At 44.2% G+C, this 27953-nt stretch overlaps 1 protein-coding gene across 1 annotated transcript in view; it reads left to right on the top strand.

The window, feature by feature from the left end:
- DCDC2C (doublecortin domain containing 2C) overlaps nucleotides 1–27103 on the top strand; it is a 71047-nt gene extending 43944 nt beyond the window's left edge. Inside the window, exons 7-10 of the mRNA XM_046661860.1 lie at nucleotides 11221–11347; nucleotides 13926–14026; nucleotides 20386–20454; nucleotides 26939–27103. Of these exons, the coding sequence (XP_046517816.1) occupies nucleotides 11221–11347; nucleotides 13926–14026; nucleotides 20386–20454; nucleotides 26939–27103 (462 nt within the window). The remainder of the gene's footprint in view (nucleotides 1–11220; nucleotides 11348–13925; nucleotides 14027–20385; nucleotides 20455–26938) is intronic.
- The last annotated feature ends 850 nt before the right edge of the window (nucleotides 27104–27953 follow it).

The following is a 27953-nucleotide window of genomic DNA, read 5'->3' as shown; positions in this document are numbered from 1 at the left end:
TACAATGTAAATGTCTCTTACAAAGGGTAAGTAAATTCTACTTACCCTTTGTAAGAGACATTTACATTGTAAAGGAACTCTCCATCTGTAAAGATATCTCCCTCTGTACCAGGAAGAAGGGGAGATGACTTTATCTCTAGAAATCCTTAATCAATGGGGAAGGCAAGGACTTAAATCTGCCTTTGTTTATTGTGCTTGTCTGGTAACCTCCTGTAACTGACTCCCCTCCACCTCCCAACCTTGGCATTTCTTTAAGAATTAAGCATCTGTCCTTAGGCTAGGAACTGATTGCTGCGCTCACCTGTGACCACCCAGCTCACCTGTGACCACCCAGCTAGAGACAATAGACTTGCCTCCTGCTAGGCCCTCCGAGAGAGCAGACCCACTACCTGCTGTGTCCATCAAGCACTGTGCCAATAGGGCAATCTTGTGACTATTGTGGGAGGGACATTTCAATCATATGTGAAATATCCTGTTTGGGGGTATATAACCACTATGTGCACCCCACTTCTTTGGTGCCCTTTCTTCCTTCAGGAAGAAAGTCCCTGGGCCATGGTCCTCATAAAGCTTTGTTTAATTTTCTCTTGCTATTCTGTCATGTGAATTTAATTTGTCCTCCAGCCAGACGAACCTGCATTAGGTAGAGGAAAAGTTTTCCTCCCCTACAATAACACAACTGACCTCTTTTCACGTTGATTTCATGACCTCAATCCTTATCCAACCTGCCTTCACTGAAAAAGCCTTACCACTAAAAAAATACCTTTCTGGATATGTTTTGCTAAATTTTGTTAGGGATTTTTGCATGTCTGTTCATAAGTGAGATTAGCCTATAATACTTCCTTTTCCTGTTGTCCTTGTTTAGCTTTGGGTTTCGAGAACTGACTCTATTGCTATTTTGGCAGCTTGTTGAGCTGAAATGATCATCTTGTTGAAGCAAATAATCCATAACCAACCTATGAATCAAAATTGGGGTGAGTTTATTATGAACCAAATGTGAGGGCCATATAGCCTGGGAGAGTCCTTGCACAAAGGGAGGGAGCACTGCAAAGAAGTGGGGTGTACACAGTGGTTATGTAGCATCAAAGAGCATGTGTCACACATGCTTGAAATGTCCCTTTTACAAGAGTCACGAGATTGCCCTGTCAGCACAGCGATTGATGGACACAGCAGGCAATACATCTGGTATCTTGTGGACATAGCAGGAAGCAGGTCTGTTGTCTGGAGCTGGGTGGTCACAGGTGAGCACAGCAATCAGTTCCTAGCCTAGGGAGAGATGCTTATCCTTCAGGAAATGCCAGTGTGGGGAAAGTTGCACCTTTATCTTAAGGCCATTTGTTCTGCCTTTGGGACATAGCAAATGCTTAAAGCAGATATACAGTGCATGCTCAATGGCCACATCGGGCCTTTTTCAGAAAAAAATAAGGTTAGGCCAAATCAGCTTTGGCTTCCTCACCCAAATGGCTTCCTCATATACCCCAATATATCCTATTACTTGCCATTTTTCTCAGTCTTATTTGTTTTTGATTTTCTGTCTCTAAGGATTGCATTTTAGTATTAAGTGTTTGTTGAATGAATGAATGAATGAATGAGGATCATTGAGAACTCAAAAATGATAGGCATGATTGTGCCTGAAGGATGTGCTCCCTTTAGTTGGGATAGACAAACACATGGGCTTATTTCATGATAAAAAGTTTGTATAAATGAGTCACATGTGTAGAATGACAGTTTGTAGGAGAGGATGTCGTCGACCCAGGTGGAGGTCAGCAGACAAAGTGCAGGTCATGAAGTGTCATTCAGAGAAGGTGCACATGTTCCAGGTGGGGACTAGCCTGCACACGTGCACACGCGATTCCACTGCTCAGTTTTCTCTGCTGCCTAAACAGCGTCCTCACATGCGGGCACTGGAGTTTGAACGATGACATTTAGCATGAATGGAGCAACTTGAAATTCCACACTTCACTTTGGAAACTGCTGAGCACACTGTTGACGATGTCTGCTGGACCACGGCTTGGTTCATCGTTACCGCTTTGCTTATGTCTTCATTTCTTTGTGTTGTTGTCTGGACTCTGGTCCCTGAGAGCAGGGGTATAACTTTCTTTTCCTTCTATTAAATGTTGTTCTAGTCAGTCTAAACTTTGAGGCCTGTTTGTTCTGATATCGTCTACATTTCTTCTCTTTTCTGGGTCATTTGGGAAGCTTTAGACAGAATGATCACAAACATAGTGTAAAGTGCAATGCAACAAAATGTTTTATTTGGAAATTTCCTATGAAGTCTGTGTGACAGAAGTATATAGCAGCATAGCAAGCACATTTTGTTCTGGAAAATGGAAAGTCCTACAAGAAAGCGAAAGGCATTGATTTTAACAAAGGTTGATGTAAAAATGACTGTCAAGGGGTTCACATTATTTGTGCCTCTTGTATAGAGGTCTACATGATATGTTGATCTCAGAACTCAGTACTGGAAAAAATCCCCGCCCCGTCTGAGGAGTGGGCACGTTGCTGAGAAGGGAAACTACTCTGCAGGTGGGCTCCTATGGCTGCGGGAGGCCTGAATTTATAATTAGTCTGAGCAACTATAATATATATAACGATAAATATATTTGTTTCTTTATTTGCTTGTTCCAGATTTTCCATTTCTAGCTTATGAAACTTCTTGTATCTATTTTCTGTGTGAACCACCTCAACATCCTTTTGGAAAGTGGGGAAGATATTAAAAAGTCAACACTAGAAACCCAGGATGGCCCTTTAGTGGGGATATCACCTGCAGCATATGAGGGGCTGTTGTGACCCTTGGTGGTCTTCGAAGTCCAAGGTCGTCTGGTGGGCAGAGGAGCAGCTGTCTATAAAAATGGTGCTGAATTTTCTTTTAAATCTGTAAGTGTGTTTGTTGTGGTTTTTTTTTTTTTAAATGGACATGGAATACATGGCAAAGAATCTTTCTTGACTCTTCCATGGACATATCACATGTGCAGCCCAGAGCTGTTGACCCCCAGGCTCTCCCAGCTGAAAGGGGCATTTGCTGATTCATCCCGTGGCCTGGGGAACCCTTGTATCTGGAGATACAGAGATGAGCAGAGGGTAAGTTTCTGCTGGATGAGAAGGCAGACGTGTCAAGGAAAAGGACAGAGTGATCCCAACAGTCCTCACCCAATGAACTGAATGCCTTCCACTGTTTAAGCCCAAGCCTAGAAGTCACTCCCAATTCCACAGCATCAACCCCCCCACCTGACAGTTCCAGTAGGTCAAGAATCCCTGTTCTATTAAACTTTCAGACGCACCTGTCTCTCCATCAACATTGCGCAGTAGAGTCAGGGAAACACAATACCTGTGGCAGGAAAGCGGGATTCAGGGGGCAGGTTGGAAAGGCAGGCAGGGCCAGGTAATAAGGGTCTGGCAGGCCAGGTGACAACGTTTGTGTTCATTGGGATCCACATTTCAGCAATGAAGGGCGTGAAATGAACAGATGTACACTTGAGAATGTCTACTAGTGGTGGAATAAAATGTATGGATTGAAAATGGAGCAAGAATAGAGGAGGAGAGGTCAGTTCTGAGGCCACCACAACGCACCCAGGAGGTGACAGATGGAGCAGAGCAGTCGGATTTGAGAGATGCTGTGTATCATTGATTCTGCAAGGAACTTTTTTCTCCATCTTAACATCTCTGAAATAGGGTGTATCTTATGCTGATGGCATCTGACAACTCTTGTTAGCAGTCGTGTGGCAGTGTCATTTGTTGTCACAGTGAACTTTGCTACAGCTGCTCATTTTACTGTCTCTTCAAGTGAGGTTTGGCATGGTTGGCACTGTACATGCGCATTTAATTGCTGTGTAAATGTCCTTAAAATGATTATGTTATGATGCAAAATTGAAATGAAAATTTATTATATACACAGAAAAGCATGAAGATAGAAAAGCAAGATGTGAATTTGATATTAGTGGGGTATGTTCTTCTTCAATTCTACATAGTTTTGAAAAGCAACAACCAACTCTTTTATGGACCAAAGAAAGGGAGATACCCACATGTAGTTGAAGCTGTCAGCTTCAGTATCTATTATTGTCTAACAAGCCGTCTGCAGACCTAGGGGCTTAAAATAACAGCGATTTTTGATTTCTCTAAATTCTGTGGTTGGCTCAGTGGGTTTGGGCCAGTTTCACTGAGGTTCCTTGTGGGGCCGTGTTCAGCTGGAGAGTTCACTGGCTGGAATGTCTAAGCCAGCCTTACTGACACGTCTCGCAATTGGTGCTGGTTGTCAGGCATTTCTGTCCTCATCCACGTGGTTGCAAGGTTCCAGGAGGTGGAGAAATAGACTCCGTCTCAGCAGAGGAATGTAGCAAAGTGATAATCCCTCTGCACACCAGGAAGCAGTCCACCACACTGGTTTGCATTTGTTACCGAGATAGGTGCAGGGGATTGCCTCCCAAACTCCAGGCAAGAAAGCGCCAGCATCAAAATGTGCGGAGGAGCTTGGAAGGAAATTCCAGGAATAATGGTGGAGCACTGTGTCCACACTGCATGGAAAGGCACAGACATCTTGGACTCTGAGGCAGAAATGGTTTAGAAGAGCCAGACTCTGGATGTAAGGTCTTGGGAGGGTTCAACTGATTTCTGTTACATTCTCCTCTTTCTTTATGTACAAGAGGGATGTGATAAAAATTTACATCTATATAGTTTTAAAAGGGCTTTTTAAGTAAGTAGAAAATAGAACTTCTAGGTAATAAAGAATCTCTGTGGCGTGGTTTAAATGGTTTAAATGGCAACTTGATTTCTTTCTTGGCAGCACATAAAAAAAATAACCATGTGTCTTATGAGTCATGGCGTCTTGAGTCAATGAAATGGGAAGGAACACAATGGAAAAGGGACACAGGCAGGTCTTGATGGCTGTGGAGTATGAGGAAGTGGGAGAGGTCAGGGATGACTCCAGGTTGCCTCGGGGGACAGCTGGGGGATGGTGGTGTCAGGAGCCGAGATCTGGGCTCCAGGAAGAGGAGGTGGATTTTGGTGTGTGTGTATGTGTGAGAAATTGCTTTGCTCTAGATTAGCACATTTATCAAATCATGGCAAAGCAGTCACATGAGAGATGATATTCTTGCAGAAAAGTATTTTTAATGTCAAAAAGAATTTTGTATAACATAAAATAGAGGACAAATCTCCTTTATTTTTCTGGGATTATCATTGTGGATTCTTTAATGAGTAACCCAGTGAACCTTCTTTGGGCCTAAGTGGATGCCTCCGAAGTGGACGAAATCTTTTCTACATATTATGGTAACAGATTTTTTTTCTTAGTAAACTAATTACTACCACCAAGGGAAAGCCATGGTACTTTGAGAGCAAGGCTTTTGGACTCCACTTCTTGGTTGGAATCCTGGCTGTCCTTGGCTGTGTGGCTAGATGTTACTGACCTCTTAGGGTCTCAGTTAGTGAAGCTGATTCTCCTCTTCTTTTACTTCCTATTTTTTTCCTGAGATCTCTGTCATCACACTTATTTCCAAGGGCATGAAGTTCTAATTTAAGCTCTTGTAGATACCCCATCCAGAATATTAAAAAAGTTGAAGAACAAAGCTGTTTGCTTCTTATATCTAGATTCCCATTTCGAATGGAATGAAAATTTTATCTTAATTGAGCTGAACCTTAAATTGCACTGTTAAAAATGCTCATTGCCCAAGAAAATGGCAAAGAAATCATATCAGTGCATTTTTACCGATTAGCACATTTGAAATATAGTTCAAAAACGGTCTGTGTTGATTGGCTCAGTTCTCTTGTTGCTTGATGCAAATATTTGCAGATTGGAAAATTCATCATTAGGAGACTGTCAAAGCCTTATATGGCACAATTAACTTGAAACATGACTTTTTCAGTCCAACGAAAATAATTGAATGAAGCTACTCTTATTTAGTTATATCAAATTCAGTTTTGTAGCAACTGCATTTACTGTGAGTTTATATCTATTACCTTCCAAAGAAGTAAGACTAATTTACTAGATATTTAAAATTGCATTCATATGTTAAAATGAATATTTTAGGGTGCAAGCCTCTGTAAAATATCAGTAAATAGTTAATAAGCATTGTATTTATATCACATTCCCAATCAGAATGTTAAATGTTACCTAGTTGTCTTTTGGGCACAGAGCACAAGTGTTGGTAATGAACAGTAAGGAAAATGAGATAAAGCGTTGGTGAGTTAAACTGGGGGGGCGTGTGTGTGCGTGTATGAGTGTGTGTGTGTGTGTGTGTGTGTGTGTTTGGGGTTGACAACCGCCCTTGGCCTGGCCTGTAGAGGTCAGTGTGAAATAAGTGCTCTGGAACTGACATTTGTGGGCTGATAATGTCAAGGCCATGGCAGCATCACACAGCAATCGAGGCAGTGTTTGATGTCATCTGCTCGCAGCCTGAAGACGCAGCAGTCGGGTTCAAATGTTAGCACATCTTCCGCTTTAGTAATGCTCAGAGCAGGGACCCGTTCACAGATGGAGGACCTGGACACACTTGGAACCAGGACATTCACTTGGAGCCAAAGAAATGCCTTTTGTGGCGACATTTGTCGTCTTCTACCTGAGGACGGATTGACCCTGAAATGGGTTGTTACTGTTCTTCCATTAGACAAACTGTCTCATTCATCCTGAGTTACCTTGGGTGGCTGCCTTTCATGTGCATGAGCAAGAGAATCTGTTACAATAGCATTAAAATATAGCTAGATGGATTGAAATAGGCTCTGGAGGAAAATAATGGTTCTTAACGCACTACAGAGAAATAAACCTAACATGCCTCAGGTGTATTTTCTGAAAATGTTTTTAATAGGAAGAAGGAATAATGAAATCGAAAAGAAGTACCTGTTGCCTTTGTAAATAGAGCTCACGTTAATATCTGAGCGGCTGGAGACTCGGGGGCAGACACGAGTGGGGATCGGAGGCATGAGGCTCATGAAAGTTTCCTTGTGTTTGAAAGCAATAGATTCTGTTTTCCTGCTTAATCTGTTGTTTGCCAAGAACTGCTGTAAATCCGTGTTGCTCTGACAATGAAAAGACATCCAGAATGCCCACTTTATGCCAAGCACTGGGCAAGTAAAGATGCAGGTGGCCCTCGTCCTGTCCTTGGGGAGCTTGCTGGCCAGAGGGAGAGAAGTAGAAAACCACAGGCATGTGACTGACGGTGGAGCTGTGTGTACAGTGGAGGGGAGCCTGGAGGAGGGATTGCTCTGTGTTGGGACAAGATGGCGACAATAGCGTTGGGTCTTGAAGGATCTGTAGACAAGTTGGCTAGGTACACCAGGGGAAGTGGCTACTCTGGAGAACATGAGAATGTGGAAGCGCCAGCATGTTGGGGAACAGCAAGACGCATGGTGAGGCTGCCCCTGATGGGAATGGGAGGGCAGGCTGGGCCCGCGTGCGTGGCTGTGCTGCTGGGAGTTCGGGCTTCAGCCTGGAGGGAGAAAGACCTGGAGAGCCCGAAAACGAGACGCGGCGTTCAGCCACCTCGTGGACCCTCCGTTCCTTCACCTGGGGGAGCCTCTCCGGGCCTCTCGCCTGGACAGCCGCATTTCCCGATGGCTCTCTGTAGCTCAGGATTCCAACTGTGTCCACTCATCGAGTCACCGACATCTGCTTCTAACATTTTTAGAGTACTTCTGGGCACCCAGCAGGCTTCTAAAATCCTTACTGGAAGGAAGTTTTGCAAACCTCACTCGGATCCTCAGAGAGGCCCTCTTATCAGTCCCAGGTCATGTAGAGGCCCTGAGACAGCTGTGGTGAAGGGCCTGACCCCCAGTGGCTGAGCGGGGGGAGGATGACTCTGCAGTTGAGCCCCGACTACATACCAGGCTCCAGACGGTCAGAGGGGTGTCTACAGCCAGTCTGGTGCACAGCTCTTCCTCCACAAGAAAGGCCAGAACCTCAGCTTCACACCGAGGCCTTTTGTGTCTGTTTCCAGTTCTTGTCACACACCGTGTACTAGACACGTGTGCTAGGTGTGGTCTGCTCATGCTTCAAATGGTGTGGGTCTGGTCACACTCAGTAGGTGTGCAGGTCTGTCTAGTCATATACTTTGTAAGCTCTCAGTGTAATTTTCAGGGGTTTATTACTTTTTTTTTTGTTTTAAGTGGACTTATGTCAATATTTTGTTTCTTTCTATAGCTCTTCCAACTGTTACAGTTTGCTCTGTTTAGATAAGATCATCCACTTCAGTGAGAGTCATTTACAGCTGGTTTTAAAGGTAATTAGGTCAAGACACGCAGGAATCAAAGTCGAGTGCAGGGCAGTTTGGTGGAGCTGGAGATTTGCATGTCCTGCCGATGGCACTGGCTTGGAGGGACAGCGAGGACTGCCCTTGGGGAAGCTGTAAACCCCGTGATTGGGTGAGCCACATCACCAACAAGGGAGACAGTCACCCCGGGCCTCCAGCTGTGACACCTGAGAAGGGACATGGCACGTAGGGTCCAGCCAGGGATGCATAACCTTCATCTAATTATGCAGAAACACCGCACAATGCCAACTTCAGATTTTTCCTATAAAACAAAACAGGCCTGTATTCTTCAAAAGTGCCAGTGTCATGAAAGACAAAGGAAGGCTGAGGAATGATTCCAGGTTACAGGAGGCTAAGAAGACACGACACCTAAATGTGATAGGTGATCCTGGACTGGGCCTTTCCTGGAGGGGCAATCCTATAAAGACATTACTGCACAGAATGGGGCTATGGATGGCGGATTAGGTAAGCGTGTTGCATCAAGGTTAACTTCTTGAATTTGGTGACTGTCCTGTGATTCTGTAAGGGTCATCTCCGTCGTTAGGAAACATGTCTTCAGTATTAAGTAGGTCACGTGTCTTCAGTATTACGTACTGAGGCGCTTGGAGGTAAAGGTGCATGATGTGTGCAACCTACTCCTGAATTGTTTAGAAAACGTACGTATTTAACATCCACAGAAGGAGATTCTTGGCCTGTAGAAGCTGTGCGTAGCAACCCCTCACCTTTCCTTGTCTGAAGAATGCCAGATTTTGAGCTCTTCTTTTCCTGCTTTGCCACATCTCCCTCCTCAGGTCATTAAATCAGCAGAGATGTACTGAGCAGCTGTTATGATGGCTCAGCTGAGCACAGGTGCGTGCTGTGAGCCCACTGTGTGTGGAGCACCAGTAGTGCACAGAGGGCAAGGTCTGCATCCTGGTGACAATATGTCAGGCGTTACAGGGACGCAGCAGAGGGCCCTCTGAGGGCAGGCTCCGACTGCGGTTTGAAGGATGAGAAGTCGTAGGTTAGGAAGCAGGGGAGGGAGGGAGTCCGGTGGAGTGTCTTGGGTAGAAAGGCCTGGGTTGTGCAAAGCCTGAGCAGTGAGGGGTGTGGGCGTGGGAGGGCAGGTGGGCTTAGGGCGTGAAGGTCACCTTGCTAAGCTAGGGTGTTTGAGCACCTTCCTAAAGCTGCGACAACTCCCTTCACTGTTTGAACGATGGGAGTGATCAGGTTCATAGTCATTCAATGGTCACTTAGTCGTTCAGCTGATAGCTATTGAGGGCTTCCTATGTGCCAGGCACTGTTCTAGGCTTTGGGAATGTGTTATTAGAAAAACAAACAAACCGACAAAGCTGCCCTCATGGAGCTTCCAACATCTAGCGTTGGAAGATAATAAACATCATAGATAAATTATTAGGTTTACGCTAAAGTACTGTGGGGGAATGTGGGGAAGGATAAGGAAGGAGCCGGGAGGGACAGGGTGAGAGTGGGCAAGGTGGTCCTCACCGGGGAGCTGATGTTGGAGCCTCGACTTGACAAGAGGCCAAACCAGCGTGGCTCTAAGTTTCACTAGATTTCATAGAAATAAGATGTTTTTAAAAACTTCATATACTTAGGTAAGAGATGAGATTAAACAGTAAAATTGGTTTAATGACATTATATCCACTTTTCCCTGCCATGTTACTCCCTGGAAGTTTCTTTTGTTTTGTGTGACTTTCCAGGTCTGTGTGGAGCCACCTCATTTTCATCTTGTCACTGGGCTTGGGGTGATGGGGAGCCGGGGGCCCGACGGCAGAGGGTCTTGTTGGCTCTGTGCTCTTTGCTCTGTATCACGGCTGCTTTTGTCTCCTATGAGGAGGGTGGGTGTGTCACTTTGTCGCTGTCCTTTAAGTATTATTTAAGAGATAATAAAATAAATACAAGGTGTCTTTATCTTAGAGGATAAAGATATGGAAAATCATCCCAGCAAACAGATGTCAGTGATGCTAAGAAGAATCAAGTATGTGTTCAGAATCCCAGCCCCCAGCTCCCTGCAAAATGCAGGCACTGCAGACCAGTGTCCGTTTCTAAAACCAATTCTGTCTGCAAAGACCTTGTTTCCTACGCTAAAGGACACAATTTCAACTTGCAGGAAAGCCCCTTAAAATAGGTAGCAAGATTTTGCTTGGTTGTTGTATATGGGTGAAGGGCTATTTTCACACTTTAATTTCCTCAAGGACAAAAATCTGGTAGTTCTTGTCATCTACAATATATTAATGGTACAAGGTAAATGTTTTTAGTTTGACATTTTCTTAAGTGACCTAGAGAGCTCAAGAGAAATATTTATTTGTATAGTTTTGCCTGTATTCACTTCTAGATACTTTAGCAAAGATAGAAAAGAGGAAAACTGAAAAAGAGAGTCTGTATTGTGAAGCTAGTTTATGCAATAGAGGTGGGATGGTGCTAAGAATTGGTCCGTCTTGCGCTGTGGTCTAGCTGTGTCTTGTGCTCATTGTCTACAGATGGTTTTTAGAAATCTGAGTTCCCCCTTACCGTATCCCAAAACAAACCTGCCATACATTTCTTTATCAGACATGCTCCATCTTGCTTGGAGGTTCCAGCAGGAGTGGTTTTGTAGTTGAAGTGGCAATTTTATTAGGCTTTTGGGAGTGTCCCTGAAGCCACATGGACCTCCTCAGACTAGACCCGCTCGTCTCCTTCTAATGCAGCTCCTCGTTATCAAACGGCCACCTTCCGTTAGGAAGAGGATCGGCCTTCCCCTCCTGGGGAGGCACTGCCTGCCGTGTCCCTGGGACAGAGGGAGAGAAGCATTTTTTGTCACTTTGCAGAAATGTAAGGATTGGAGAGTCCAGATGGTGCTAGAAGGGGGCCTCTTGAAGGTGCCTGAATCTCATCCCACTGCTTTCCCCAAGGAGCCGTGGGCTTTCTCTGATCATCCTCAAAATCACTGAACACTCAGTATTTGTGTTGTTCCTGACATACTTTTTATTCTTAATTTGTACCTTAGGAGGATTCCAAAGGAAAAGAACCTCCTAAACATGACAACATTCCACCTAGAGCTCAGGATTCTGTTTTTTACGCCAAAGAAGGACAGAAGAAAACACTGGTAGAGCCTTTAATCCAAGGTGGTGCAGGTAATGTGGAATTTCATGTCGCTGTAGGCTGTAAAAAATGCTACTGTGTGAAGAAGGCGTGTTTTCAGATCAATTTCGTACTGCATGGATACGACTTGTAATTATCTGATTTAAAGACCTGACTTGCAGCTATCTGATTTATTAATAAAATGTTCAGCTTGTAGGGCAGTGGTTGGGAGAGTAGACAAACAAAATTCCAGTGCTGAAGGCCGTGGGCTTGTCCAAGGCGGAAGCCCTCCACGCTAAGGCTAGTATTAGGGTAGTTCTGCAGCTCTGTGTCCGTCAGGGCGGGCGTGTCTTCCCCGAAGGACCAATGACACAGAAGACAACCAACACACAAGTCAGCCTTTGGGGGAAACATGAAAATAGGAGCTGACTTGTCTGGGTTTACTTTTTGAGTATGAGACGCATTTAAAAGATTAAACTTCAGAAGTGATTTTAAAATGAAATAACTTAAATCTACTCCTACTCCTCTTCTTGCTCCTACTGGTAGTACTGTTACTGGTGCTGCTCCTCCCACCACCTTCTACTGAGCTCTGACTCACGTGAGCCCTGTGGCCATCTCACCAGTGTGTGTGATGGATGCTTAATGAGAGACTCGAGGCCTACGGCTGCCTGTGGAGAGGGGAGGAAAAGGGCAGGAGGAGGGGTCCCTTCACTTCTCTGCAGCGTCTGACAAGTGTGGGAAGTCATTTTTCTTAAAACCGTCTTCTCGCTTGGCTTTCACTACCATCTCACGCAGCTCAGTTTTCTCTTCTTTGCTCTCTGATTGTTTCTTAGCTCCTCTCTTGCTCCTCCGTTTGCTTCCAGGCTACAAAGCTGGACATTTCCCTGATGCTTTCTCTCGCTCCTCTCCCGCTTCTGGTGCTCCCGGCCCATGATGAATGCATCATCGTGCTGTGCACCAGGCACTCGCTAGACAAGGGGGTGTTTGGATATGTTCCACCCTCCATGGAGCTCACTGCCTGGCAGACGTGTGCGCGCACAGGTGGTGCTGTTCTAACACATTGTGGTCAGGTTAGGTCTAAGACCAAAGCCTGTTCAATCTGTACTATCCGAACTGCTGCACTATATTAACAGTAATAGAAAATTTAATCACTGTGTGTAAAATTTCTTTCTTGGCAAAACATTTCGTACATGAGTAGCTTGGACTGCCCAACACACATCGGGCCTTCCCCTGGGAAATAGCATGGTGTGGTGGGCTTGAATTCCAGCTATGGTCATCACCAACCTGTGACCATGGGTAGACTCCTTATCTGCAAATGGGCATAGTAGGTTCATTCAAGGATTGCCATGAGTATTAAATATTGAATGCATAGAGGAGTGCCTGGAACCCAGCGGGTTCCTGATGAATGCTGCCTTCCTGCCCCTTCCTTTCCCTTTCCATCCCTTCACCCTTGAGAGCAGGGACTCCTCCAGCCCAAGACTCAGGGCATGGTTCTTGTGGGGCTGAGGGCCGGGAAGGGCAAGAATGGACCCAGGGAAGAGTGGGAGGTCCAGGACTCTTGACCGAGCAATGGAAGGGGTCTGTGATTGGAGTTGCCCAGTTTGCTTCAATGAGCTCATCACTGGCCGCATTTATGTCCTTTTGGATGTTGAAAGAACTGGCTGGCCCACTTTTTTATCTTCTGCTGTCACTTCTGGTCGGAGTGAGGATAAAGTTTTCAAGAACTTCAGGATTTTATAAACACTTAATATAAAACACATCCAGCTGCATTGCTAATTACAGTGATTTTTATCTATTGACTAACTTGAGTATCTTACAATGCACAACTTTAACAACTAGTTTGTTCAAACCCAGTTTGTTCAAACCCAGTTCTTGAATATATTTATATTATATATTTATATTATATTTATATATAATATATATAAAATATATTTATATTATAATAAACTGCATGTCCTTAAAAGTCTATGATTTTGCGGGGCTGGCCCCGTGGCCGAGTGGTTAAGTTCGCGTGCTCTGCTGCAGGCGGCCCAGTGTTTCGTTGGTTCGAATCCTGGGCGCGGACATGGCACTGCTCGTCAGACCATGCTGAGGCAGCGTCCCACATGCCACAACTAGAAGGACCCGCAATGAAAAATATACAACTATGTACCGGGGGGCTTTGGGGAGAAAAAGGGAAAAAATAAAATCTTAAAAAAAAAAAAAATCTATAATTTTGCTATCTGATGGGTTGCTTGATTTTGATCTCTGGTGGGTTGCTTTGTGTTTATTTCTAACTGAATTAACTGGACATGTGCTTGTGAAATGTCCACTGTATTTTGTCTCTGGGACTAAGTCCCATGGAGGGTGAAACAGTGATGACCATGACATCCAAGCTCTAGGACCTTAGTGGAGACAGGGACGTACACAGACAATGCAGACATTGAGTCCCTCACAGTCTACAGCCTTGACAGAAGCCAACACAAGGGCAATGGGGACGGAGGTGAGGTGTTTGGGGTCTGGGGTCCATGGGCCAGGCTGCCTGACGATGACACAGGAAGCTCAGAGGATGCTGAGCTGTAACTTTTGTTTGGGTCAGAAAATGTACAATGGACATTGGTTTGAAACCCTGTCCGTGTTATTTTTCCCCAGAAGGTGACGTGTATAAAGCCCAGACTCCTAACACGGAGACCCAAGGAGTGCCAGAAGTGACAGAGGACCAGTATGTGCAGGTGGAAGTGCCTCTGGACCAGGTGGGTAGCAGGCATCGCATGGCCGTGCCCACCGCCTTCTTAGTCTGCTCCAGCAGCCCTGCCTGCCTGCAGTCTCATCCCCAACCCCTCCCCCAAGCAATCCCTGGCTTCTAGAATGTCCTAAGACTACTCCAGTTAGCTACTGCTCATCCTTTGGATCCTATATCACCTGTTTTCCTGCCTTTCCCTCTCTCCTGACAGGCTCTTCTTCTATTGGGACCCTTCTTAACGCTGTCACAGTGTGTGGCAGCATAGTTAGCTTTGTCATCATTTGATCATTGTCTCTTCTCCCCTCTAAGCTATAAACTCCCTAAGGGAGGGGGTGGTCTGCTTTGCTCCCTATTGTTGCCCTTGTTTCTAGCAGGGTTCCCGGCGGGTAGGAGGCCCTTACTAATCAATTGTGGAATAACAGAATGACAGAATGAATGGTGTGGTGGGGGCTCATGGGTCTGCCACTTCCCAGCTTTCTGAGCTTGGGCCTCAATCTCCTTATCTGTGCCGTGGGGGTGATATCACCATGCAGCTTTGTGTAGGGCTACATGAAGCAATGCACGTGTGAGACCCAGTCAGAGCCCGGTGTTTAGCGGCCCTCACTCACTGTTGCCTTCCTCCTGGCTTCCCAGAGGAGTGGGAAGTGGAGTCCTGCAGAGGATCCAAATGGAGGGAAGGAGATGAGATGGGAGAGGGGCCTGGATCAAGGCCCGCCCCCTAGTGCCTGGACAGAGGGCCCCAGGCCTGGGTTTCAGCCCAGCTCTGTGCGCTCCCCTCCTGCACTGGGGCAGGTCTCCACGGTCCTCTGGCCCTGGTTCCTGCACCTGCAAAGGGGAGACGGTCAGAGAAGCTCTAAAACGCACCACTTTGTCTCCAGTGTCTACCTGAAGGCGCTAACAGTCCAGTTCCAATTGTCAGTTTTTGAGAAAACAATTTGTATTCCGTGAAAGGTCAGTATTAGCATTCGAGTCCCATTTGGTCCTCTTAAATGGACTAGGTCCCAGCCTTGCGCTTATAATTCCAGAGCACCAAATCCATAGCCAGCGAGCTTTTCTGCTCCTGTTTCAGAAATCACTCACTCTTAACGCTGTCATTTATTTTTAACTTCTGCTATTTTTCTTTCCTGCGATACAGTTTTAACGTATCACAGACTATGTCTTAATGTACTAGCCTTCCACTTCCTTTTGGTATTTTGAGCACTTTTCCAGTGTGTCTTGTTGTATTTTCTAAATTACTCGTAATATTATTTATTCTTTTCCCTGACATGAAAAAAATGACCAAAAGATTTGATTTTCTCTTAAAACTCAAACTAACAGTTTAAATATTTTTGTTGCACATTTAAGAACTATATAGTAATAAGTAAATGAAGACATTTTAGCCAGCTCCTTTTACACTAAATTTATCACCCACTCCCCCCTCCAACCCTGATTATTGTTATTGGTGTATTATCACTGCTTTGAGCTTGTCTTCCTGACGGTCCACGATGACTGCTCACTTGCATTTTGACCTGGGCTCAGATTCCTAAAATGCTCCCATTTTTCTGGTTCTGTCTTCTAATTGTTTTATTTTTAATGTACTCATGGAGTGATGCTTACTTTATATATTTCCAATCGCAGACGCCCCTTTCTCTATCCTCCAACTTCAGTCACTTGGTTTTCTACCGGCTGAGACGCTGGCCGTTGATCTCTGCAGAGCCCTCTCTCCCTGCGTGTGTTGGAAGGTGCCTTCTCACATTCCTGGGCTCCTGGCGGTAAAAGCTCGTTCTTGAGAACAAACTTGATGTGGAGACCCTCACAGGCTTCCACTGATGCCCGTCGTTGGCTCATGAGAGAACAGGGTGGAGGCGCCGGTTAGAGAAGCACATTTTAGTTACCTGAGTGGCCTCAGTTCCCCGCATCGTGAGTGGGGGAGCTTCGAAGTCGCTGGACCCTATTTGTCCTGAACCACATGGTTCCTGCACAGGGCAGAAGGCTTAGTTTGGGGGAAATACAATGAAGTGAAAGGGAGAGAATGCCAGGGGTTGAAACTTGGGGTGTACGAAGGGTTTTACTGATGGTCATCTATCGCCGTGGATATGGTCCACCCATAGCCACCTTTTTTGTTTTCTTCCTATGGGGCATTGTCTCCTTTTAAGTTTTTATTTTTAAGAAATTACAATTTATTTTCAATTTTTTGTTTCTCTTTGGTTTTCATAGCAGATAACGTGTCCGCCTGCCACCCAGCCCTCCTGCTCCAACATTCTATGAGCGGAGCTGGAATGCAGGCCTACCTGGCGGTCGTGTTAACAGTCCACTTTATAAACTTTTCTTCTCTGAGTGATGAATTTTTGCACTGGCTTTGAAAGTCCTGAGTATTATACTCCAATGTTAAGAAAACAATTTTTAGCACTTAGAATCCACACAAAAATGGCACCCAGATATTAAAACATTGAAGTTGAAATTGTCTCATTTAAAGGAACACATTTTTCACAAGAGTAATGTCTTCTGCCAGATTTAAGATTAATTTTTATAAATACTTTAAGAAGACAGAAAAATGCCTAGAATTGCGGGCTCTGTTTGGCCCAGGACTCTGACGTTTGCTTCCTTATTTGGGGAGATGGGGTAGCAGTTCTCTGCATGTGCCCTTCTGTTGTGGGTTAGCCCCAGGACGGCTTCCCCAGCAGGCGACCAGCATGCGTGCAAATCCCTGTCTCGGGGTCATGCATGAGAAGGGGCAATGGCTGAAATCACAAAGGACTGGGTCCAGTTCCGACCTCTACTGAAATTCAGTTATATTCAGTGGGTCCCCAAGAGTCAGTGCAAGGAGAGGGTGTCTTCACTTAGATTCTCCAGTAGCAACCGGAGCGATGCCCCTGCCCACCACTTCCTTTACTTCATTGCACTCCAGAGACAGGGCCAAGAATAAGACACTAACTAAAGTAAAACCCAAATAATGTGGACTAATTAGGAGAAGGTCAGTCTAAATTTGTGTAATCTCTGTGTTGTTTAATTAGGAAAAACATAATGGAGCTTTAAAGCGTTGGTACTTTCAGATGTGTAGAGAAACTCAGACTAAGCTGACAAAGGCCCTTGGGGTATCCACTTTAATGAATAAATTAAAAAGTATAATTAGTACTATATCTGTTAGGATGCTTTTAGCTGTGAAGAACAGAAAACCTAAGGAGAAGTGGCTAAACAATAAGGAACACTTATCACGCTATGTAATAGAAGGCTAGAGGCCTTCCGTGTGATGGAAGCTTCCAGAGTTGTCCAGCTCAGAGGTGCAGTTGAGGCCCAGTTCCTCCCATTGCTACATCCTGCCTTCCTCAGTATGCTGACTGTTGGCTTCAGGCTCATTTCCTCACAGTCTCAAGATGTTTGCCTCAGCTCTGGGAGGCACCTTGAGACTCATGAATGTTGAGAAGATCAGAGAGACTGTCTCCTTCCTGTGTCTTTTTCAAATAGTGAGAGAAGTCTTCTGAGGGGCGCTCCAGAAATCTACCGCATGCCTCTGCCTAATCCTTATTGCTAGTGGAGAGAGGCGATCGATTTTTGGTGGTGTCGACTAATCAGGGTTTACTTCTGGTGTCTGGAAAGGGGCCCAGGCTCTGCTGAATTAATGACTAATATGTGAAGAAAATTGGGATTTTTTTTTTTTTAACACAGAACATGGTAAGGAATGGCTATGAGATAGGTAGCTATCAGTGTCTACACATGAGTGTTTAGGCTGCACCATCTTCCCATTCTTCATGATTGAAATGTCCATCCTCCTACCTTCTCCCAGGCTTTGGATCCTGTCCCCTCAGAGCTTCTCAAGAATCTTGTGCTATCAATTATTTTTTTTCTTTTTTGGTATATTCAACTTCTCCCTTCACTTGACCTCCTGGCTGGATTTTAAACATGTTGAAAGCACTCCTGTTATAAACAAAAACAAACCCTCCCTTTCCTCAGTCGTCTTTGGGCAGCACCCATCTCTCGCCTCACTTGTGGAACCAGTCTTTGGAGAGAGTGGTCCCTCCTCACTTTCTCCATCTTCTCCTCTCTCCTTCGCCTTTTCTGACTTCTGCCCGTAATGATCCAAAACAGCTCTTGACCTGATGCCACCAAATCCAGCACATTTCTCAGTCCTCATCACGCTTGACCTTTCACTTTCAATTGATACTTTTGGCTGCTCTCTTTTCCTTTGCACTCTCTTCATTTGGCAAGACCCACCTATCTCCTAATTTTCCTTCTTTCTCTGGCCACTCTTCTTTCTAAGCTTCTGGTCTTCTATCTGGCCATCAAATGTTGGGCTTCAACATGGGTCAGGGCTGGGGCATCTTTTCTTCTCACTCTAGACCTTTTCCCTGGGCAGAATTCTATATCACCATGGCTTCAGTCTCTGTGTAGCTCTCTCTTCTGAGCTCCAGCACATACCTACATCTGCTGAGTTTATGTCACCTGTTAGATGTTCTAAGATACTGAAGCTCAGCAAAGTGAGAATAAATCCATGGTCTCCTTCCCCAGCATCCTCGAGCCTTGTTCTCGTCCTGTCTCAGTGAATGTATGATAGCCCATCCAGCCGCTAAGACAAAAAAGAAACTTAGGAGATACTCCTGAGACTGACCTTTTTCAACTCTTGCACATCCAGATCATCTTAAGTTCTATCAATTTTCCCTCCTAAATATGTCTGGAATTGATCCAGCCCTCCCTCTCTACATCGCCATCACTTTAGTCCTAACTACAGTCGTCTCCTGGCCAGGTGTCTATGATCACTCTTCTTCTCCGCACACTCGCCATCCCTGACATCTCTAAAGCTCAGTGCTTTCTCCTGCAACATGGCTGTCACATCCCTTTGCCTGGGATGGTCTTTCTTTTCCTTTTATGTATTAATGTTTTTTCATCCTTCACATTTTAAATTAAAAGTCACTCTAGAGGAAATGTTTTCTAGTCTCCCGTATGTGTTAAATCTATTATATTCTATTTAGCTCCATGTATCTCTCATGTAGCCCCTATCACAGTTGTGGTTTTATGCTTAATTGTGTGACTATTTGATTAATATTTGCCTTCCCTGTAGGACTCTAAGCTACTTGAAGGCCATGTTTGTTTATACTCACTGTCACTATTGTGTCTCAGCTTGGGGGGGAATGCAGTATGGTAGGCGTTCTGTTTATATTTGCTGAATAAGTGGATGAATCAACGATTGGCATTGCATCAATTATTCCTTGAAAGAATGTGCTTTTGAAAAGTTTATTTTTTTGTTTGATTTGAGCAGTCCCCACAGAGTTGTATTCTTTTCTATGTAAACTGTAGGAAGAGACTGCTCATACAGTCATAGTCTGAATTTTCAGGAAGTCTGGATGACTGAGGCCTGAGCTAATGGGTTTGCCGTATTGCGTACTCACCCCCATGTCTACGTAGCCACAGATCTCTGCTCTTGCACATTCAACAGTCAGCTGGCAGGAGCTGTTGGATCCTTAGGGCTCTTCACTAACATCAATTCTGGTCACATGGTAAGAATGTACTTCTCCAGCCACTTTAACTCAGGTGTGGCTATTCGACCTGCCTTACCAATGATGGGTGAGGGGAAGAAATGAGTGACTCTTCTGGGCAGACATTTGCCACACTGCCCTTCTGTGCCTTTGAGAGCATGGAGACGTGAGGAAACATGAGTCTCCATCAGCCTGGTGTCCCGGGTGGCTGTGATGAGCAGGAAGCGCCCTCTGAAGCCCACCGTGGACATATAGCAGGCGCACTTGGTTTGCTTGTTATTGCAGTCTCATCTGCATATGCTTACTGATACAGAAATGTAAATGAACTAGCCCCTATGGGAGGGATTTATTTTTTGCCACAGAACTACATGATTTTCCCCAAGGGTGGAGAGAGGTTCCAGGGCATCAATTAAGGACAGTGCATTGCCTTTTGCCAACTAGTTTTGAAAGCTGGGAAATAATCAACAAGGAGACTGAACACACACTGCTATGCGATGACCGAGATCAGCCAGGCTATAGCAGGCATCTCTTGAACACTGAAAGAGGGTGCTGGTTGGTGTCCCCAAGGGTGCACCGAGAATTACAATGGCATTTATTACCTGCTGACCAGGGGCATCTGGAGTGACCAATCCACTCCTTTTTTTACACAAAATGGATTTATAGTGTTTCTCCTTAAAGATTTATCCAACAATTTTGTTAAACAGGTTGGCATTTCATTGGTGGAGCCAAAGGTAAAAATACAGAGCGGCCACAATCCTGTATTTGAATTAGCACTGTGGAAAAACTATGGTGACTTTTCAGCTTTGTCCTCGAACTGCTGTAGAAAGTCACACTATTTCGTGTGCTTTTTGCTTCTTTAAAGGAGTCTGACATAGGTTGACTATAAGTACATCTAAAACACGGCATATTTTCGCCCTAGAGACCAGCTGAGATAGTTAAAGAAGTTGAAGAGATACACGATGATGCTCCTGATTTTGAAAGCAACAAGGTAAATCAATTCTACTTTTGTCTTGTATTTAATGGCTTTGGTCTAAGGCCCCTCTTTATCCTTTTCACATGCTGAATGGAGTTCACATGTGATAGAGAAGGGCTTGGAGAGCCTCAGCTGGTCCCAGGGTACAGATCAGCGTAGAATGAGAAGCGTAGCTTGTGCTCTCCAGGCGGGCTGCACCTGAGATGAGGTCTCTTATGTGCCAGAAATTACAGGAATAGTTTTAATGGCTTCTATCCTGTCCTAATTACCTTTTACTGCACTTCGACTCACAGACTGAAAAACTTGTTTTCTACCAACTTTGAAGATATATTTCTAGAGGGGAGAGTTGGGGGAGGTGAACCATGGCGGACAGGTGTAGGCGGCTCCATTTTCATGGGCACCATGGATGTGCTGTTTGGCTGGTCGTTGGTGTTGGTAAATAGCACGTCTTGTTGGGGGACGGCAGGATGTGTGCCGTGTGCGCTCTGTAGATGGCAGCATGAGCTCGCACGGGAGGACTCGGCTGTGTGGTTGGTTTGTTCCTCCGATCCAGATGCTTTAGATGTACAGCAGTGTGGGAAGCGTGAGTCCGTGGTGTGCTGTGAGATTATATGACTAATCTATCTAACATATGTGAATTGGGAAAAAAAATACTTTTATTTGTTTTTTGAGGGATATTTGGCAATTAAAATGGTATACATTTAAGGTATACGATTTGATGATTTGGTATAGACATATATTGTGAAATAATCACAATCAAGCTAATTAACACATCCATCACCACAATAGTTACCATTTTCTTGTCTTTTTTTGTGGTGAGAATATTTAAGAGAAAATCTACTTTAGGGGCCGGCCCCTCAGCCAAGTGGTTAAGTTTGTGCGCTCTGCTTAGGCAGCCCAGGGTTTAGCTTGTTCGAATCCTGGGCGCAGACATGGCACCACTCATCAGGCTATGCTGAGGCGGCGTCCCACATGCCGCAACTGGAAGGACCCACAACTAAAATTACACAGCTATGTGCTAGGGGGCTTTGGTGAGAAAAAGGAAAAGTAAAATCTTAAAAAAAAAAGAACATCTGCTTTAAATCTACAATTCATACACCTAACAAACAGATTGTTGGGAGTTTGTTTGAAAAAATCTGTTTTTTCAAGGTGGTTTCTTGTTGTTGTTGTTTTTTTTTTAAAGTTTCAGGACGTGGTTATGTATCCTGGTTGTTGGTTTTTAGTTCTCGATGTGAGCTGCCACCACAGTATGACAATTGACAGACGGGTGGTGTTATTCCACAACTGGGAAACGAACCCGGGCTGTGGTGGTGAGCGCGCTGAATCTTAGCCACTAGACCACCGGGGCTGGCTGGGTTTCTTGCTTTTTAAATTTTGGCCCCAGGCAGGAGGTTGTGTAATAAATCTGGGCTATCAAATTTGAGTCTATTCTGATGCTGAATCCTCTTGAGCTACAAATAAACTTGAAGGTGCAACAGCCTCACAACCAACACGTTCCTACTCTTGAACTTGCCCTGCAGCTACGGGCACCATGTTGAAGACGGGAGAGAAATGACTCTAGAGGGCCCGTGGGTGCACGCTGGAGCCACTGGGAGTTGTCTCCTGGGTCTGCTCATCTTGAAAGGGGGCATTTGTGGGAAAAGACACGGGTCCTCAGGAAGTTTGTTCAAGTTTTTCAACATCAAAGGAGTTTATGACCTAAACAGACAGTCGAAGGGAATGATCTTTCAAACAGTTCGCTCTTCCTTCTTTATATTCTGAAGTGTTTTTGATTTGGAGTCAGTTTTCAGGGAAAGCTGTCCTGTCTGTGTCCGGAAGATTTGGGAAGACTGTCAAATGAGGAGGGAGAATATTTAATTGCTTTGGTGACAAGGGGTGACGACAGTGGGGAAGACGTTTGCCGCAGAGCATGAGAAGAGGGGCAAAAAAGACCACTTGCTTGCATTCAGGGAGCAGAACACGGGACTGCTGTTATGTCTAAGTTAGGGAGGAGCTGAATGCTGTGTTTTAGTAGAAATATGACACGGGCATTTTGATGACACTGAGTTTACACGATCACCTGTATACCTTGTACAGATCGAAATTTGTCATCTAGCCTTGTTGACTTGTTATGTAAATCTACTCAGGCCTCTGGGGGCGTTAGTAACTTGACATCAGTCAGGAGATTGAATTTCTTACAGTGAGTCGAAGTGTCTTTCTTAATGCAAGCAATATTATCTGAATAATGGCAAGTCCAGATACCTCGCTTTTAGATATCTGGGGTAAGAATCTAAGCTTTTAGGGAAAAGAAGTGATAAGGAGCAATCAGACCTTCCCTCTCTTGCCCAAACCTGAATGTTGGGAAGTCGGACAGGAAGGGCTGGAGAGAGCAGACCGGTATTTACTGAGCGCTTGCCCTGTGTCAGAGACCACACTGGCCCCTCTCACACGTGTCCCATCTCAGCCTCACATTCACCTTCAAGGTAGGTGTCAGTAGCCCACTTTGTAGATTCAGAAACAGTGGGAAGGAGAGACCACATGTAACTTGATGACGGCACAGAGTCAGCAAGTAGGGGAGCTTGGCTGTGAACCCAGTTTTGAATGATTCCGGAGCCTGTGCTTTCCTCTCCTCAGTGCACTACGCTAGTTGCATGTAATTTCTCAGAAGAGATATTTCCTGTATCAGGCTTCGTGGCCTGTTCCTCCTGGAACAATTGCTTCGTGATCTTGTGTCTTGTACTGATCGTCTGCAGGATGTCCAGAAACGTTTTAGTTCTGTCAGGTCCACACAACTCGTCTTTGCTCCCAGCATGAGCCAGACAAAACTTTGTTGGTGTCTCTGTTCCTTACGGGTGTGGAACGCCCCAAGAAATTGAAGGTTTTTGGCCCTAAAATCTAGCCTATGTTTTTGAAGGATCAGAAAGAGAGCAAGCATTTTATATGCACAATAGTAGCTCGTATTAATAATAAAAAGGCAAAAATTCTCAATTATCACTTTCTGATCAATAGGCCACAGTGATCTGTGTCTGCTCTCAGTGGACTGCAGTTTCACTTGGCGTTTCATTTGTCTGTTCATTTGAAAAATTAATCCTGTGATATTTACTTGATGTTGGCTAGGTTAGGTTTCTTACACGTGTTGCTTCTGGCTTGACCGCCCACCTCTAAACAGATTGTGAAGTCCATAGGGGGCTGAGAATGTGCCTTGTCATCTTACATGTCCTCACAGTGTCTAGGAAAGTGCTTCAGAGGCAGTAGGCTTTTAGTAATATTTGTGGCTTCGAGTTGCCTATGACGAGTTGCTTAAACTTAAGTATGCAATCTTGGAGTAAAAGGGTAATGACCTTGGAAAGTTGTAAGAGAGCATATTATCATGAACATCATTTTAAAAATACATATTTCTGATGTTTGATCACAAGGATTTCTGTTATCATTTAAAATAGTTTTGTGGTAAAATATATGTAATATAAAATTTGCCATTTTAACCATTTTCACATGTACAGTTTGATGGTGTTAAGTGCATTTGCAATGTTGTGCAAGCACCATCACTATCTGTGTCTAGAACTTTTCCATCATCCCCGACAGAAGCTCTGTAAGGAGTAAGCAGTGCTCCCCACGGCCTCCTCTCCCAGCCCCAACTCTGTTGGCGTTTATGCATTTAAAGCAATCCCAGACTGAGGGAGTTATTTATATGTGGGTCTTACCATCAGATCCTGCTCAACCCCCCCGCCCTGGGAATTACGGACAAGTGTGTTTATTTTGTCATCGTGTGTGTCACTGGCACAGAAGTAGATGAAGACAAAATCAAATGCAAAGAATAGAGCTGTGCTTTCATATGACACCTCTTCCTCCAGAGGATGCTTCAAATGTGTTCATTATACAGTCATGCCATCTTTGCCAATATCTGACACTTGAATAATATTTTTCATCTTAAAAACAGAATATTATCAACATTAATTAGCTAATTTGAAAAACTTCTGTGAACTTATAAAGATGAAATGTTTCCTTTTTCCTTTTATGCATTTCAAATTGTGTTCATGGCACACGATTTTAATTAAACCGGGTGCTTGAGAACTGTCTGAATCAAGATAGGCTGGAATTCCTCTAGTTCTTTCAGTGCCTGATCTGTTTCGATCCATTGATTGTAAAACCTTTTATGTGCAAGCAAGGCTTTTTTGTTTATGCTACCCACTAAATTTGTAAACCATGTGTAAAAGTTTTGAAAAGTTTCCGAAGGAACGTGGAAGAGGTGAACGGCAGTGCTGAAAAGTGTATGGCCAGACCGCGTATTCGGGCTCTCCAAGGAGGGCGTGAACCCCCTACCCCTGGGGTAGTTTACGGTGGGCTGGAGGCCAGTTCTGCAGGCAGGTTTCAGAGAGACTTACGCATGGGAATGGGCGGTCCTGTGCGAGGACCTAAGGCTTTTTCTGACTCTGGGTTATCAGACTCCTAATAGTTTTTCAGTTTTTCCTGCCTTGGAAAAGGCTATATAAAAATTCATGGGTAATTTGGTTTATTTGATGAAGTGAGGAGAGAGAGAGATGAGGGAGAGAGGGACAGAGAAAGAGACGTTGATTTTAATATTTTGGGTGGTAAGTTTTTCTTTCTTTCAGAGTATGCTTGGCACTTTTCTGTCTCTTTTTTGCGCTGTGCGTGCTGCCTGGCATGCCCTCAGTCTAATTTCTGCCTTTTTTTCTGCCTAGTTTCTCCCACTCTCCAAGGCTCCTTGTAAATGCCAACCTCCTCATTAAGCTTTCTGGATCTTTCACCAAGAGGTAGTGTCTCTTCCTCCATGGTCCCCAACAGTATTTTGTCTCTACTTCTCACACCATCTGAGTCCCACTTTGGCTTTTCTTAGAGTTATTCGCGTGCCTCTGTCTCCTCTGATAGATAAGTTTTGTGAAGGAAGGGTCTGTGCTCAGTCCATTTCACTGTCATCCTTAGCACTTTTCACATCACCAGGCACACAGGAGTAACTGGTCTTGAACTTGCTCAAGCACCTTGAGGATTGTCGGTAACTATCGCACGGCTTTGTGGCAGTTTGAAGAACTCTGGATCAGAAGGCAGGGGTGTGGCAAAGCCAGGGGGAAGTGATTCCTGATTACATGGGACTGAAAATGAAGCTGAATATTCAGTGAGTCTCAAAAGGCTATGTGTTAAGAAGTAACCATCCCCAAAGACATGACATTTCTCTATGCAAAAATGAAACTCTTCTCTTTGGAAAATACCATAAAGCCAAAAGTCCAAAACATGGAGGAAACTACTTGCGACACAAGTAACATTTTCTTAATTTACAAATGGCTCCCAAATCATTAATATAACCCAATCAAAGAAAGGCAAATGAAACAAATCAGAAATCCACAGAGAAGACAAATCTCCAAAAGACGTAAGAAAATATATTCTTATCGTTCCCAATTAAAGAAATGCAGATCATAAACAACGAGTTTTTAAAAAAATCATATTGACACTGTCCAGTGCTGGGAAGATGTAGGAAAGCAACAATGCTTCTTAACAGGGTCAAAGTATAAATTGGTGCAGTCTTTAGGGAAGGGATTTCTGCTGTTTCTATTAAAATTAAATGTGCATTTTTTTAAACCATGATTTCCATAGCTAGGGGTATTTCACAAATATACTTATTAATAACAAAAAAGAGAAACATGAGATAGTCATTCTTAGGAGCTGATTGATTTTTGTTTCACCCATGCAATGGACAACACTACAGTTGTAAAAACAATGAGGTAGACCCACATATCCTGAAGGGTGAGAACTCCAAGAGACTGTGTTAAGTGGAAAAAAAAAAAAAACGAAGGTGCAACAGAGTATATAGTAAGCTGTATATGTATAAAAGTATTTAACAAGATGTACAGAAAAACGAAGAACTAGAATGGGACAGGATACTGCGCGACAAAGCGGAAGGGGAGTAGGAAGAAGTGGGACACAGAAATGGAGCTGGGGAGGGCGCGAAGGCTCGAAGGGGAACTCCTGAGTGATATGTGTAACAAGAAAGATTGACCCAGCCCAGGGAGTGAGAGGAGCTGGGGAAGATGAAGGATTTATGTGACAGTGTCCTTCTTGCAGATAGTTGATTACTATATTTATTTTTTTAATAATAGGAAAAAGAAGATGAAAGGCTTTATGAAGACAATGAAGGAAAGGTTTGTATCAACAAATTCTGTAGTTTTGTGTTTCCTATTCCGAAGACAGACCTAACAAGATAATCAATGGATTTCAAAATCTTGTCAGGTGCTTTTTAGAAATACGGTTTCTATGCCTCCATCATGTCCTGTAGCTCTGTTCCTGGAGATAGAAAACAAACTCAGAGGAAAAAAGACTTCATTAAGGCATTCCAAATAGGTGGATGGATCCACTGTGAAGGCAGATGAAAAACAGGAGAATGAAGACCCCTTTAGGATCATGAATTGGTGATGCCCTCCAGGAGTTATCAGCACACGGGCACCTGGAGGTACTCACTTGGGTTTTCTGGGCAGTCATCAAACCTACACCTTCAGACCCTGGCCATTAGGCTAAGGATGAATGTGTCAACCTGGTGAAGTCCCGGAAGGAGGATGGACTCCTCCATAGCCACAAGGCCTACAGCCCTGGGAAGGCGAGGCTCTGGCTGGGCAGCTGGCCTCATGTGGCAGGCAAGGATGTGTCCATCTCCTTGAAAGCAGTAGCTTTGTCCTAAGTGAAATTACAGTCTCACTGTTACTTGTTCAATGATTAAGTGATCATTCTGATTTTTGTCTGAGTACGTAAGATTTTATTTGTTTCTTCCTTAGTTTACTTATACACCTCATCACTCCATAAAAAACTTGGGCCATAAATACTAATATTTGGGAAGGTTGCCTAATCCAAGCCAGCTTGTGGAAACCACTTGGGATTTGACATGAGATCAACCTAGAGTTGAATGCTCCATCCGTCACTCACGTGTGTGACCTTGGGAAGACCCCTTAAAATCTCAGAGCCTTAGTGCCCCACGCCATTTGAAGTTTGTTCGATGGTTTATTCATAACAAAATCAACCTCCAGGATTAGTGCTAATATATATAAAATATGCTCAATGTTACGATTTTTATTTATGTTTTTAGAAATAACTGAATTGTAACAGAATACCAACAGTATTGGGGAGAGGGCACGCACGTGAGCTACCACTGTGTTTGTGCACGTATTTCTATCGCGCAGCTGTGTAGAAGACCTGAATTCCAGTTCTGGTTCTTCCTTTAACTTGCTAGGTGTCCTTTGTTAAGTAACCTTACCTCTCTGCGCTTCAGTAATTCAAGCGACAGTTATTTTACATGTTTATAGGTTTATCTACTTCGCAAGTATCAATCGAGACAATGGATTTGAAAGTTCTTGAAAAGTATAGCACATCTATGTTTAAAATTGTGTTTGCATTATTTGACTGAAAGTGTGTGTTCCTCAGTTGGAAATTATACGCTTGGCTGTTCCCACTCTTAACTCTCTTGTTAAAATCAGTGTAATCAATTTTGTGATCTGGCACTCCACCCTCTGGAACTCTCGAGAACCAACCTATCT

The sequence above is a fragment of the Equus quagga genome, chromosome 5, assembly GCF_021613505.1.
Source record: "Equus quagga isolate Etosha38 chromosome 5, UCLA_HA_Equagga_1.0, whole genome shotgun sequence".
Classification (NCBI taxonomy): domain Eukaryota; kingdom Metazoa; phylum Chordata; class Mammalia; order Perissodactyla; family Equidae; genus Equus; species Equus quagga.
Note: the sequence above shows the minus strand (reverse complement) of the source record. Positions and strands in the feature narration are given on the sequence as shown.